This window comes from Nicotiana sylvestris, chromosome 2, assembly GCF_000393655.2.
Source record: "Nicotiana sylvestris chromosome 2, ASM39365v2, whole genome shotgun sequence".
NCBI classification, from domain to species: domain Eukaryota; kingdom Viridiplantae; phylum Streptophyta; class Magnoliopsida; order Solanales; family Solanaceae; genus Nicotiana; species Nicotiana sylvestris.
In genome coordinates this window covers 122496154-122512155 of record NC_091058.1, presented here as the reverse complement: position 1 = coordinate 122512155, position 16002 = coordinate 122496154, and the positions used below count along the sequence as shown (strand labels likewise).

At 36.7% G+C, this 16002-nt stretch overlaps 1 protein-coding gene across 3 annotated transcripts; it reads right to left on the bottom strand.

Annotated features, from left to right (window-relative positions):
* Positions 1 to 8445: 8445 nt before the first annotated feature.
* On the bottom strand, positions 8446 to 14780 carry LOC104227302 (uridine kinase-like protein 5). Of its 3 annotated transcripts, none has more exons than XM_009779524.2 (15): positions 14708 to 14780; positions 14186 to 14313; positions 13514 to 13605; positions 13227 to 13296; positions 13001 to 13116; positions 12410 to 12506; positions 12117 to 12196; positions 11413 to 11607; positions 11195 to 11278; positions 11056 to 11116; positions 10461 to 10521; positions 10239 to 10332; positions 9413 to 9485; positions 9246 to 9328; positions 8446 to 8928 (listed from the first exon to the last, which is right to left on the bottom strand). In XM_009779524.2, the coding sequence occupies exons 2-15, from the start codon at positions 14298 to 14300 to the stop codon at positions 8767 to 8769; spliced, it is 1383 nt and encodes a 460-aa protein (XP_009777826.1). In that variant the 5' UTR covers positions 14301 to 14313; positions 14708 to 14780; the 3' UTR covers positions 8446 to 8766. The 3 variants fall into 3 exon arrangements, with proteins under 3 accessions (XP_009777826.1, XP_070023579.1, XP_070023580.1); XM_070167478.1 differs by lacking the exon at positions 14708 to 14780 and adding an exon at positions 14621 to 14670; XM_070167479.1 differs by lacking the exon at positions 14708 to 14780 and having other exon boundaries at positions 14202 to 14284.
* Positions 14781 to 16002: the final 1222 nt, after the last annotated feature.

Below are 16002 nucleotides of genomic sequence, written 5' to 3'. Positions count from 1 at the left end.
AGAGACATGTATTGATTTTCTAGAGTTTCTTAGGAAGGAAAACCATTGTGAGAGATCACCCATAAACATCTTTCTTCTTTTCTTTGATTTTTATTGCTAGTTTATGATGAATCTTATCTTAGTTTGTTTACCCATAGTTATGAGTAGCTAAATCCTCTGTCTAAGGTTTTGATGGAACCTATTGGGGGATGAACTTCTTGTTTATGTGAATACAAATTGCGAGTTTCATTCTTTATTTGTTTGACTTATTGTAGTTAATTGACAGGATCCTCAATTAGCTGTGCCTATTTAGTGTGCATAACTCGGGAGAGAGTGCATATTTAGGTTATTGTTGAACAACACTACTCCCAAAGTATAAGAGGGATCTATAACTGCGGGTTTAAAGGCGGGATTAGGGATAACGAAGCCTTGAGTGCAATCTGAAGTAAACTGTGTTAATTAAAGCTAGCTAGTGTATCTCGGGAGAGTGCATTGAGTATATTACTATGATTACTCGGGAGAGATTTGCGGTAAGATGAGCGTTCATGATTGATAGAGGTGTGTTGGTCAATTTGTATGAAGCATAAACAGAAGGGATTCCATCAATAGGGGAAGTCATTACCTTAGCATTTTCTCATTATTGTTTACAACCTTAGCATTTTAGTTTACAGCTTGTTATTTACTTGCAATCTTAGTTAGTAAAGAAACCATCAATGGTGATTCAAACGTCTGGGGAAGTTGGTTCTCAAGAGTTTAGTAGTTCTAAAGATAGTGATTGATAGATTAATTCTCTGTGGATTCGACTCTGGGCAGAATACTCAGGTTATATTTGCAACGTCCGCATTGTCCTTTTTATAAGGCATAGTTATCTTTTCGGCAATCATGTTACGATAGTAAGGAAGATTTATTCCTTTATCTATAATCAGGAGAATAAAACAGTACCTTGGAATAGGCTCACACAAAACAATATAACATCTGTAGAACTTAGGACCTACAAAAAGATATTCATTTCGTTCCAATTTATGTGAACATGTTTGACTGGGCACGAAGTTTAAGAAAAAATGAAGACTTTTGGAATTTGTAGTCCTAAACAAGTCAAAAAAAGCCCCAGAATATTTGTGTGATCATAAAAGCTTCTCATTAAGGTAGAATTGTAAGTTTAAGCTAAATTGTTACCAAATTTAGAAAATGGTCATTCTTTTTGGAACGGACCAAAAAGGAAATATGTTCACATAAACTGGAACAGAAGGAGTAGCAGATTTGGATCGTATATGGTCTATTAAATTAGCACCTGTATCTTGATTTCCAATGTACCGAAACGTTTACGAGTAGAACTTTAAGGATCATGATACAACTCCTTGATGTTTCTTGAGTTTTTGGTTTTCCTTCTTCATAAGTCTTTTCTTTGTTCGCCACCATCTCTTTATCTCATATAAAGTGTTAAAATATATTAATTTCTTTTGCTCATTGACTATTTCTTGAATTTAGCAACTGTTATCATTGCTGTTGGTCATACTTATGATAGAGAAAACATTCATGATAATCACTTATTGAAAAAGTTCGATTCGTATTTAAAAAACTTTCCACATTCCAGACAGGGCTTTCGGGTTCCAGTGCTATTGTAACTGCTGCATTGAATTGCCTTATTGACTTTTATGAAGTCAGACATCTTATCAAAGTTGAGGTAAGGCCAAACCTGGTCCTTAATGCAGAGAAAGAACTTGGAATTGTAGCTGGTCTGCAGGATAGGGTGGCACAGACTTATGGAGGCCTCGTATACATGGTATAAGTGAAGACTAATAGACACATGGTCTTAATGTTGCTAGTCTGTATGACCAGTTTTTACCTTTTGCAGGATTTTAGCAAGAATCACATGGATGAATTTGGTCATGCATATATACACCCATGGATATTGCTCTTCTCCCGCCTCTTTACCTCATCTATGCTGAGAATCCCAGCGATTCTGGAAAGGTCTGTACCGTTTACACCTTTGAGTCATTGTTTACTTTTAACTCTGCATTCAATTTAATCCATTGAACTATATTTGACATGATACAAGATATTAAGGATGGGAACTTGAAGAGGGGACAGTTTAGGTTGTAGAGGACCCTCTATTTTCAGCATCATGGTCACCTCTTGTATCTTCCACTAATTTGTTAAGCAATTTTGATGATGGAAGGCGTAATTGCTGCAATAGGTTTATAGGTGAACATGAATATCACTATTTCTGGGCATTAATTGATAAAGCATTTCTCTAATGCAGGTCCACAGTACAGTTCGACAGAGATGGTTAGCAGTGTTGCGGAAGCCAAATGTATATAGTGTGAATAAGTCACAACTACTATACCAAAAATTATGACAGCCACCAAATAATAAATAAGACAATAAAACAACAATAAAGGGAACACCAGAATTTACGAGGTTCGGCTAATTTTGCCTACTCCTCGGACACAACCAAATATTTTATTCCACTCCAAAAATACAAGTGAAATAATACTAAAGAGAGAAGATACAAATGCCTTAAACAGATGAGAAGGCAAATGAGAGGTGTGTTTCAATCCTAAACATTAGGCCTTCTTTTATAGGGGAAAAATCCCCCCAAACTTAACTCCCAACCAATGTGGGACTTTGGCATTTTGCCAAACTTCAACAAATCTCCACCTTGGCAAAATTCCACATTTTCAATTCTCTCTCAATAACAAATTTTGGTTGTGTCTTCATCTTCAATCTTCAGTGTTCAACAATGTTGATCAAATCCAAACAATGTTGAAACTTGACCGCAGTCACCACCTTTGTCAGCATATCAGCAGGATTCTCTGTAGTATGAATTTTCTTCACCGTGACTCCACCTTCTTCTATGATTTCTCGTACGAAATGATACCGAACATCAATGTGCTTCGTCCTTGCATGATAAACTTGGTTCTTCGCTAATTGAATAGCACTTTGACTATCACAAAAAATTGTGATACCTTTTTGTTCAACACCAAGCTCCTTTAGCAATCCTTGAAGCCAAATTGCCTCTTTCACAGCATCTGTAATAGCCATGTACTCTGCCTCTGTTGTAGACAAAGCAACTGTTGACTGCAAAGTAGACTTCCAACTAACTGGTGCCTTTGCAAAAGTAAACACATAACCAGTAGTTGATCTTCGTTTGTCCATATCACCCGCAAAATCTGAGTCACAATATCCAACTACAAACTGATTGTCTTCCTGCTCAAAAACTAACCCGACATCTACAGTATTATGAATATACCGTAGAATCCACTTCACAGCTTGCCAATGCTCCTTCCCTGGATTGTGCATATATCTGCTAATAACTCCAACAGCTTGTGAAATGTCAGGCCTTGTGCAAACCATTGCATACATCAAGCTACCAACAGCATTTGCGTATGGTACCTTTGACATATACTCTCGTTCAGCTTCATCCATTGGCGACATAGTAGTACTTAGCTTAAAATGGGAAGCAAGTGGAGTACTAACTGGCTTAGTCTTGTCATCTATGCCAAAACGTTGAAGTACTCTCTTCAAATATTCCTTTTGAGATAAACAGAGTTTCTTTGAACGTCTATCTCTAATTATCTCCATGCCAAGAATTTTCTTTGCCTCACCCAAATCCTTCATCTCGAACTCCTTCTTCAGTTGAATCTTCAACTTATCAATTTCTTCCGAATTCTTGGAAGCTATCAACATATCATCAACATATAGGAGAAGATATACAAAGGAACCATCTTTAAGCTTGTGCAAATACACACAATGATCGTATTTGCTTCTCTTGTACCCTTGCCGCAACATAAACTCGTCAAATCGCTTGTACCATTGTCTAGAAGATTGTTTCAATCCGTACAACGATTTTTCAAGTTTGCACACCATATTTTCTTTTCCAGCAACTTTGAATCCTTCTGGCTGAGTCATGTAGATTTCCTCCTCCAAGTTTCCATGTAAAAACGCAGTTTTTACATCCATCTGAACTAGTTCCAAATCCAATTGTGCTACCAAAGCCAACATAATTCTAATGGAGGAATGTTTTACAACTGGAGAAAACACTTCATTGTAATCAATTCCCTCCTTTTGAGCATATCCTTTGGCCACCAATCTTGCTTTGTAGCGAACATCTACTTGGTTAGGAAATCCTTCCTTCTTTGCAAATACCCATTTGCACCCAATTGCTTTCTTTCCCTTCGGGAGATTGGCCAATCTCCATGTATGATTCTGATGAAGGGACTGTATTTCATCATTCATGGCAATCCTCCACTTATCTTCTTCTGAACTTTGGACAGCGTCTTTATAAGTAGTAGGAACATCATCAGCTACAATTGAGGTTGCACAAGCAACCGTCTCTATGAGACGAACAGGTTTCGTTATTGTTCTTTTTGGCCTGCTGGTTGCTATTGATTCAAGTTGTTGTTGAGATTCCTGAGTTGGAATCTCCTCTACTGGCTCTCCTTCCAGAGGGTAATCTTCATTTGTTTCCTCCTCTGCTTCTTGTGTAGGAAAAATAAATTTTCCCTCAAACTCCACCTGCTTAGAAGCACCTTCATTTTGTTTGGTATCTTCTGTTACCTTATTTACCATAGCAAATTCATCAAAGGTAACATCTCTGCTGAATATTACTTTCTTTGTCATAGGGCACCATAAGCGATATCCTTTGACTCCAGAAGTAATTCCCATAAAAATAGCCTTCTTTGCCCTTGGATCCAATTTTGACTCCGTCACATGATAATATGCAGTTGAGCCAAACACGTGCAAAGAGTTATAATCTACAGCAGGTTTTCCGTACCATTTTTCAAATGGTGTTTTGCCATCAATAGCAGCAGATGGTAGACGATTAATGAGGTGACATGCATATGTAATTGCCTCAGCCCAAAATTCTTTGCCCAAGCCAGCATTGGACAACATACACCGTACCTTCTCCAGCAAGGTCCGGTTCATACGTTCTGCCACTCCATTTTGTTGTGGTGTATGTCTAACAGTGAAGTGTCGGACGATGCCATCATTTTCACAGACCTTATTGAAATGATCATTTTTGTATTCACCTCCATTGTCTGTGCGAATACACTTGATCCTCCTGCCTGTTTGATTCTCCACCATCGTCTTCCATTTGAGAAAAATTCCCAGCACTTCATCTTTGTTTTTCATTGTATACACCCACACTCTTCGAGAAAAATCATCAACAAAGGTTACAAAATAGTGCTTCCCACCCAATGAAGGTGTTTTGGAAGGACCCCAAACATCAGAGTGTACATAATCCAAAATGCCTTTAGTATTATGGATCGCTGTACCAAATTTAACCCTTGTCTGTTTCCCTTTGACACAATGCTCACAAAACTCCAAGTTGCAAGTCTTTACTCCTTTTAACAATCCTTGATCTGATAGAGTTTTCAAGGATTTTCCTCCAGCATGTCCCAAGCGCATGTGCCATAGCTTGGTTGCTTCTGCCTCTTTGTCGTCACTGGATGTTACTGTCGCTGTCCCAATAACTGTACTGCCACGATAGCGGTACATATTATTATTCTTCCGATTAGCCTTCATTACCACTAGTGCACCGGAGCATACTCTCATCACTCCATTTTCTGCAATGATTTTGAACCCTTTTGATTCTAGGGCTCCCACAGAGATGAGATTCTTCTTCAAATCCGGTACATATCGAACATCTATCAATGTTCTGATCATTCCATCATGGTTCCTTAATCGTATTGAACCAATGCCATATGAGGTAAGAGGGCTGTTATCCGCTGTGTGGATGACTCCATATTCTCCTTCTTGAAATTCCATGAACCAGTCCCTGTTGGGACACATATGATAGCTACAAGCCGAGTCCATCAACCATATGTCTGATGATGTTGATGACTCTGTTGTAACTAATGAGAAGTCTGAATCATCACAATCAGCTACATTTGAATCCATAATGGCCTTTCCATTGTTATGTTTGGCCTTATTCTTCAACTTCGGACAGTCTTTCTTCCAGTGCCCTTTTTCTCGACAAAAGGCACATTCATCTTTGCTGGGTCTGGATCTTGACTTGGATCTTCCCTTCTTTGTCCTCGTTTGATTTTGAGGACGACCCCTCACAAATAGTGCTTCTCCTTCTCCGCCCTTCTGTTTTTCTCGCTTTCTTTGTTCATAGCTGTACAAAGCCGAACAAACTTCTCTGAGAGAAACTTCGTCATTTCCATGGAGTAGAGTAGTTTCAAGGTGCTCGTACTCATCAGGAAGTGACGCCAACAACATCAAGGCCAAGTCACCATCATCATAAGTTGTATCCATATTTTGCAAATCTGTAACCAACTTATTGAAACTGGTGATATGTTCATTCATCGTGGTACCAGGAACATAGGTGAAGTGAAACAGTCTCTTCTTCATGTACAATTTATTTTGACTGTTTTTCTTCAAAAATTTATCCTCTAGTGCTTTCCATAATTTACTTGCAGAAGTTTCCTTTGTGTATGGATATTTCTGCTCTCTAGCAAGGTAGGATCGAATGGTACCGCAAGCAACACGGTTGATAATTCTCCAATCTTCTTCTCCAATAACATCTGGTTTCTTTTCTTCAATGGCCAGATCTAGCCCTTGTTGAAAAAGGACATCTAGAACCTCGCCTTGCCACATCCCAAAATGTCCGGACCCGTCAAATATTTCGACCGCAAATTTCGCATTTGACACAATTCTTGTCATAAGCGAAGATGCCAATGATGACGTATTGTTGACACTTGATGTAGATTCTTCTTGTTTATTGTCTCCCATCTTTGACACAAATATTATTTAATAGCTGACGACACAAATCAAGATTATTTCCTTTCTGGTGTGGAAGATCAGACTAAGCTGCAACCACAGAGCATACTCAGACAGAACCTTGACTCAGTTACCAAGATAAATCTTTTCTGATGTGGAAGATCAGACTATGCTGCAACCACAGAGCATACTTAGACAGTACCTTGGCTCTGATACCAATTGTTGCGGAAGCCAAATGTATATAGTGTGAATAAGTCACAACTACTATACCAAAAATTATGACAGCCACCAAATAATAAATAAGACAATAAAACAACAATAAAGGGAACACCAGAATTTACGAGGTTCGGCTAATTTTGCCTACTCCTCGGACACAACCAAATATTTTATTCCACTCCAAAAATACAAGTGAAATAATACTAAAGAGAGAAGATACAAATGCCTTAAACAGATGAGAAGGCAAATGAGAGGTGTGTTTCAATCCTAAACATTAGGCCTTCTTTTATAGGGGAAAAATCCCCCCAAACTTAACTCCCAACCAATGTGGGACTTTGGCATTTTGCCAAACTTCAACAAGCAGGTGATGAGTTCATTATATCAACAATGGAGGAGGTCGCAAACATAGCTGTAGAAGGACAAAAGGCTCTTCTTGAGAAGGATTATGCTAAGCTAGCAACCCTCATGAATCAAAATTTTGATCTAAGAAGGTAAAACATATGGCAACTTTCTTTGATTGATTGGCAGATTTTTATTAGTTAACCAACTAGGTCAGATCAAGGTTTAGTCATTGTTACACTTACAATAACCCGCATAGAAATAGCTATAAGATTTAAGAACCTCCAGTTTTAGAGAACTCCTAATGTGCCTTGAGACGTAGTTGATTTATTGATGGCTTTTATGCATCTTCTGTTGCAAAGCTCAGTGTAATCAAATGTTGTTTTGTATTGTTAAAGATAGAGCTGGTATGCTCAAATGAATTTCTGAAGTTCAGTATATGAATGTAGGTGTATGTTTGATGACGATGCCCTTGGAGCTGTGAATATAGAGATGGTTGAGGTGGCTCGAACGATAGGTGCTGCATCAAAGTTCACAGGAAGCGGTGGGGCTGTGATTGTATTCTGTCCGGATGGGCCTTCACAAGTGAAGCAACTCGTGGATGCATGCCAAGAAGCTGGTTTTGTTTGTGAGCCAATTAAAGTCATGCCTTCGTTTTTAAATGATATTGATCTTCAAACTCTGGCGTCAATGTGAAAATGGTAGCAGGTTCTCCAATTTGGACCAGTTATACTCTTTCACCTTGTAGTGCACACTACTAATACAGAGCATCATTTTTTTCCCTGTAAAAGAACATCTTGAGGATTTATGCATCTAGATATGCAACTTGTATGGTCCGATCCATTGAAAATACAAACGAGATCAAACTTTTGATTTTTCCGTCTGCTCCCAGTATGTTTAATTGGTCATTTATAGGTTACTACTGTTTGCTCACAGGAAGTATGTAGCGGCGGAATCATATAGTCATGCTTTTCCTCCCTTGCTAGGAGGTATATGCACTGAAGCATTGAGATAATGACTTGCAAATTAACTGTGTTGCATCTTGGGTAAATATATAAGCAAGGGCAAGTCAAAGGAGAAAGAATAAAGTTCACCTTTTCTGATGGTTATTACTCGAGGATGGTTGTTTTAAACTTGAGGGATGGCAGGAACGAAGAGGAAAACGAGAATTGCAAGAACGTGGAAGAGAAGTATGCTGTTAAAATCAAACATAAAAAAAAAGAACTTACAGGAGGTATATACACATTCTCAAAGCAGGTGCAACAATAGTATTGCGAAATGCAAAAAATTCTAATTACAACTCTATGGTCATGCCTCGCGGATATCTCTCTTATCATAAAATCTATGATCCTTTTATCTGTCTTTCATCCCCTCGAATAAGTAAAATCTTGCTCTTTCTAGTTAAAAGAAAGGGGGCAAAGCGCGATATCTTTATAAACTGTCTATTCACATTTAGATTATGAGCTAAAAATCCATCCCTGAATAAAAGAGGGACAGAACTTGCTATGGAGGAGTAACTCGAGTACCAGTACCAAAATAACGGTCTCCAAATTCACCCATACCAGGAATCACGTGTAGGTCCTTGTTAAGGGTTGTGTCAATCTCTGATGTTACAATCTTCAATCTTGGGAATTTGTTGCATACAGCATGTAATCCCTCAGGCGCCTGCATAATTAATAAATATAGTCAAAACTATCTGACAAAAAATACTCCCTCTGGTCCAAATACTCGTCATTTTGGCAACGAAATTTGTGTCAGAAAAACAAAGAAGTCATATTGCTGTTATAATTAATGAAGTGTCAATTAAGTGAGGCGTTTAAAGCGAGGCAAAGGGTAGTATTAAACGTCTTTCTTAAGAGGTGTTCAAAAATCATAAAAGACAGAAAGACTGGAAGACTGGAAGAAGTACAATGGTAAACTATCTGAAACAAAATACTACTATCAGGTTTTGACTTTTGCAATTTTTGGATATGATTACTCACTGATATCAGGTTTAAGAAAATGATGTTAGACTCTGGTACACCTTTGCTAAGCAGCACAGAAATAGCTTTCACTGCAGAATTCCCTGGACAGTAATTAACAATTCATTGGTTAGTAGACAAAGTTATTTAGGAATTTATTGATTGACGGAAAGCAAAGCATTTCCAACCTGTAGCTAGTACTGGATCAAGCAGCAAAACATGGCGACTTGCAATATCTTTTGGTAGCTTCTCGTAGATCAACTGTAATGTTGCTGGGATCGGTAAGAAACTGCATTTTCTATATGTCCTGATATGAAGCTCTTTGTTGTTGGAGATTTTAAAAGTGCAAGTCAAAGTACAAGTGTGAATGATAAAGGTGTGCCTCGTTTTCTTGACAAAATAGAATTCATATTGTAAAAGCGCTTAACAATTACTCCATTTAAAAGATGATGACTTCTTTTAAAAGAAATAACCTTTGCTATCTTGCTTTAAACCTTTGAGGTTTATTAAGAATCGACTTCAGTCTTCAATTCCAAACAAAAGTTGCACAGTTAATAACAAAGCTCACTTTTTATTTGTTTAAAATTCGAGATATTTACGTTATAGTTCTAATAGATGTGATGTATAAATTTAGAGACATGTCCTTTAACGAATAGGCGTAGTTGTTTTGACTTATAAAGGCATCTTATGAGAGTAGAAAACAGATAACACATGATACAGAAACCTGATGCAACAATTACTTTTCTCCACCACTCTTAAATGTATAGATCACCCTGTATTTCTTTATTAGACTACTTTCCTTGTTGCTCTTGGTGAATGCTCAGATATCTGATGAAGCATTTGCATAATGCAGTCAGATTTTGGCTGTATTGTTTGCCCTCGAATCATATCAGCGGAATTTTTTTTGCAGATCAACTTTTTTACAGGACTATTTTCTCTTGTTCTGGAAATTTTGAGCATAACGAGGACGGGGGAAAGAGAAAATGCAATAAAACTCGAGTTTGTTTGACTGACCTGCCTGCCACTTTTACCCTCCCTGTGGATTAGAATTTTGCCTATTTTGATTCCCTTGCAGCAAGCCCTCAATGCATTTTCCATGCTTTCTCCACTGATCCAAGGTAACCATGTCAACTTTCAGTCTCAATTACTGAAGTTTATTACTGACATGAAACAGAAATTGTCTGAAATGTATGCTGGAAATTCTACCCATACTATATTAGAGTAGGAAATGAATACCTTCTAATGATCGACACTCCACACAAGCTTTTACAGAAAACAACGCCACTGTAAACAGATCCTGCAAAAGAGGGAAAGACTATTCTTTCAGCAAATTCCAATGAGTTTTAAGTTATGCACACGGATAGTGCACAGATTTTTTCATTTATAACAACATGCAACTTTTTTATAGAAAGCCTAATATGATAACTTGGAAATAAATTAATAACCTTCTATATCCGGTTAATTGAACTCATGGTGGAAATCTTTTTACACTGCTAGTATATATAACTTAAATCCAATTCCGTATATGTGACACTGCTTGTGCTCCGTAATGTTAGAAAGCAACATCTCTTGCTCAACCCCCCTCCAGTTGCTAACGCACTGAATTTCAACCATCTATTTTAAGCTATCAACTCATTTCGCGTGGTGATAAAGTGCAGTTAACTTTTAAGAGATCCGAATTTGCAAATATTTTTTAAACACACAGTGAAATCTAAAATCATGTGAGATTTGGATAGGGCAAATGCATTAATTTAAGAGCACCTCCCACCTCCCAAGACTTAACGGACTAACCCTCTGTGTAAATGGAAGCATTTGATAATTGCAAAGTTACCAGTAGGAGTGGTTATCTGCTTCTCAGTAAAGGGAAGATGACCAAGACCATGCTCCACGACCTCAAACATGAGTAAAAAGAACGTGTTTCACTACATGGTCGAAAGAGAATTCATTGACATAAGATAAAACGATCATACCAATCGTATAAGGCGGTCAGCATAAAAAACAAAGTCATGCTTGGTTGTTTTTGCATTTCGTACAAGCGTGTGCATCCCACGCATCTAGCAAAAGGGCAAATATTAAGGAACTTGTTCACCTTTGGTCTTCAAGAATGTTGAAGCACAGGTCAAGCAATTTACCATACCCGTACTTGAACTGAAATAGGATCAAGAAGAGAATCTGAATAGATACACACCTGAAATGTAGAATGTATAACAAATACATTTGAATATATTTTGCAAAGATGGTGCTGGCCAAGCTTTGTACGAATATGTTGAACTATTAAGTCGATTGCAACATCATTATCCGCTCCTCGTGGAATTATTACATCAGCATATTTCTTTGTTGGATGAATGAAGTCCTCAAAACCAGGTTTAACATATTTTGCATACTGCATGTCAGATAGCACAGTCAGCTTGAAAAATGTAAACTTTCCAAACAAATCCAAGATTAGATTACTAATGAATCAAGAGATAGTTGAAAACAGGTCAGCCCGGCCCGATTAACACTTATACGTACAATAAATAGTTTAACTAGGTGAACAGACCCTATTGACATCCAATGTGGTAACATAGGTAAATTACAGGAACATATAGCAGATTGCCCGTGTAAATAACGGTCCAAAAGAACCTCGTTATACAACATTCCTTAACCTTTGACCTGTGTGACTCAGTGCGTGAGGAACTACTACAGAAGCATGGCTAACTTCCATTAAGATGTACATTGTAAAGAATATTTGTTTTAACCTATTGTAGCAGATAACCTGTCTTATTTTCCAGGAGAGCAAACCGAAAAGGAGTCTCAAGTGAAAAAGAACTGCTAACGTGGTAACCTTCCATACAATTTAGGAGCAACAGAAAATCCATAAAGGAGCATTAAGTGCAAAAAAAAAATGCTTACTTGGTCTAGCACGTATTGGATGTTTCTGTTCCTCTCAACAGTATCACGCCGTATCCTCCTGGCCAGCCGCACATCAGAGTCTGCGTTCATGGGTTTATTAACAGTTTAGGGAGCAATATGGAAGATTGGAAAAATGCCCTAAAGGGCTTTCAAATCAGAGAATTTGATTTCCAATTTCAAAAGCAAGAATAAGGGTAAAGAGTGAACCACAAAATATCAAGTAAGCAGCTGTCTTGTTTCTCTTTTCCTGTTTGGGGATAAGCGAGGGATGTTAAGGGTCAATAGAGAAGAACCTGAATCAACAAAGATCTTCATGTTCATGATTTCACGTACACGAAGATCATGTAGAATAAGAATTCCATCTAAAATGATGACATCTGAGGGATTGACCTGCAAATTTGATTACAAAATGTGTTAAGAGTATACCATCTGCATTTAAACTTTGGAACTTTAAAGTGAAGCTGTAAAAGCAAAATACAAAAGCCTAGAATAATTGAAAATAATGTATGCTGCTACATTTAACTGACTCCAGCAGCTTCAGCAATCATGATTGAGCTGTCAACTGTTGCATTGTTATGGCTTAAACTAGTTTTCCATTTTTATTTGTTTGGACCTCTAAAATTGGTTTTCCTATTTTTTTATACAGACCATCAACTAAAAGTAGAAACCAGCAGTATCACAGCCTCAGGACACATTATATATACTGCAAGCCATGTAATCAGGAGATAACTTAATGCTAAGATGTATAAATTCACAGCATTAGATACGCAGTTCAAAAAACTGACCGGTACTTGATTCATGATTAGAAGCTTTGCAGTAACGTCAAATTGCTTAACAAGAACTATACAACTCAAATCAGTGGCCAAGAAGATAAAATTTATTACCACACGGGCTGCTTCAATGCTTCTATGGCTCTTGAAATCATAATTAGGGATGCTAATTGCTTGTCCATGTTTTAATTTTTCCATGCATGATAGCAGAAGCTCTGTGTTAAAGGCATCTGAAAAGAATGCATGATGTAAACGGGCCAACATTAGAAAATGACCGATAGAGAACTTATTCGAGCAATATTTACAATCCAGTTTCAAACTTCAAACATCAGTTGCCTACCAGGATGATCAAAGTTGTAGTCGTGAACTTTCTGTAACTGCTCTGCAGTTAATGGATGATAAAATGCTTCCTGAAAGTTGAAATTAGGTTGATCAAGTGTTAGAAGATGATGAAAAGTTTCATATAACAAAAGAATGCAAACTTTCCAGAATACTGATTTTTTTACAGTTGAAAGACATTAAAATATGATCTAATGGGACATCAAAAGGTAATTCTCAGATTATAAAGTGAGACTGCTTATGAATGCCAAACAGTAGTAGCAGAAAAAGAAGTGAGCAAGATATTACTTGATTGATTAGTACGACGCGTTGATTCTGAAGCTGTGACATAATCATATTGCAAACAGTTGTTTTGCCTGATGCAGTCCCTCCAGCAACACCTTCACAGTTTTAATCATTTTAAATGATCATAAGAAATGCATGGATAGAATTTAAATAGTAATTGGACATAAAAGGTTCTCAGGCATACAAGGGCCAATATCAGATTAATTTAATCGATATCAATCAATCAACTACACTTCAATCCCAAACTAGTTGTGCTCGGGTACATGAATTCTCCAATATCCATCTGTTTGAGCTATGGACATTAGCTTATTTTTAGATTTAATTGCATGGAAGGAGAAGCCAAGCTCTCCCATCTTTTAAATCTCATCCATTCATTTTACTAAACTACAAGAACAAAAACAAATTTTTTATTTCTCCTCTCCTCTGGCCCTTTCAATTCCTTCATAGCACTTCTTAATATAGAGTAGTCCTATTCAATCAAAGCATTCCTATGTGAAAATAATGCAATTCGATGACCATAGATTTGATGAATTTTTAGACTTACTTAAGCGTCAACAAATATTAGTGTTGAACCCATACTTCAAAACTATAATCTTTTCAATGTAAGAACCATAAAGGTTGAATCCATCAAATTTAAATCCTGCATCTACCTCTGGCGAGAGGGTTGAGCCTTACCAATGACGAAAGGTACCTTCAATGGGACTTGTGCAGTATCCGAGGCAGTATTTGATTGAAGTGAAAAGTGATTTTCAACACTGCTCTTCAAAGCAGAGGGCATTTGAGCATCCATCGGGCTATCCTACCTGAATAGAGGTCTCATTAATTAACATGCAAGTGGGATGGATATCCCATCTAGATATAATTGAAAATTTGTCATGGAAAAAATGAACGGAACTGATATCTGAGTATCTAATCCTATTGAAATTCAATTAATCAATCAATCAACCAGTCCAATTTCAAACTCTATCTATATGATCTTTCTCAAGTCCAGAGAAGAAAGAAGGTTGAAGTCTTAATAGAGATTGTTACACGGTCTAAAAACGATATCCTGAAGAATTTATAATCCCACGAGTAAAAGTTATGGTAGGTGACAATGAAAATACAACGTACAGATCAGATGTATAAACACTACTACTTAGTTGTTTTCACATTGAAGGAATCTGAAATCATCTCATCTCAAGATGGAAATTTACGTACCTCCCTATTAACGATAGGTGAAATTAGTATTCATTGGAGCTCTGTTGAGTGGCAATTGTATTGGTAGAGAAGGTGTGGTGTTCTTCTTATGGTTTGTGGTGAATTGAGGAAGAAGCAAACTGAATGAGCGGGAAAATCGCAATTGTTTTGGTCACCTATTTATCACTTGCCTGTATTCTTTTGGATACCTATTTGTTATATATTTGCACCTCTTATTTTGGACAACTATTTATTATTCAGCATCTACATAGAAAAAACTTAGCCATAACAAATGAAAACATGACATATCTTATTATTTTTATTTTATTTTACGACTTAAGTATATTTTATTTCCAACTATTTGTGGGATTATTGTTGTTGTTGTTACTATTAAGTATATAATGATAGGGTGCAATCTTTTTGGATACGTGATTTTGCCCCAGAGCGTTGGAATCTTGTGGAAAACAAAAGGCTAGTATTTATGTGTAAAAAGATAGAGGGACGGACCCATATCTATCGATTTTTTAATCATACGCAACAGATTCGTTGTAAAGAAAATATAAAGTGAGGGTGAATTGACAATTTGCGGTAAATGATTTTGATTGCCGTATTTGATATGTATACTCTTCTTGTCCCAAAAAGAATAACGTGGTGGAAGTAGGTGAATGCACATTAGTGTGCCAGTTTCTTATTTTTTATATTGGAACTACATATTTACAAAAACTAGATAAAAAATGTACTAAAATCTCTTTTTTATTTGAAAACCTTCAGAATATACTTAATAAACACGTAGTTAAGAGAAAAAAACGATTCCTAATTTAGTATAGTGTCGTACATGTTTTCTTCTATATGTAAACTTGGAGGAGGAAAAGTTGAAACTTGGAGTTCAATTAAAGTGTTTCTGTAAAGCATCTACTATATCTGTAAATAGATTGCAATGCAAATAAAGTAACACAAAGAAAAGTGGAAGCATATTGTATAGGCCATCCAGATCGGATACTGTACTTGTAACTAGAACAACCTTTTTGGACTGCATAAACTATAACAGAATGCAGATGCAATTGGAAATAATTTTCATCATATATATATATTAAAAGTAGGAAGCCCTTTAGCTAAAAATTAAATTACTAAAATGCCCTTTTAAGTAACATAAAACTCTACTTATAAAAATAAATAAATAAATAATAATAATAATAGATTTATTTGAAGGGATGCAATCCTTCGTATAGTAACTAATTCGACTCACGAACGGCTCCTGTTTTTCACTTGGTGTTGACCAATAATACATTGGGAACAATTCATTATCTATAAGCTAA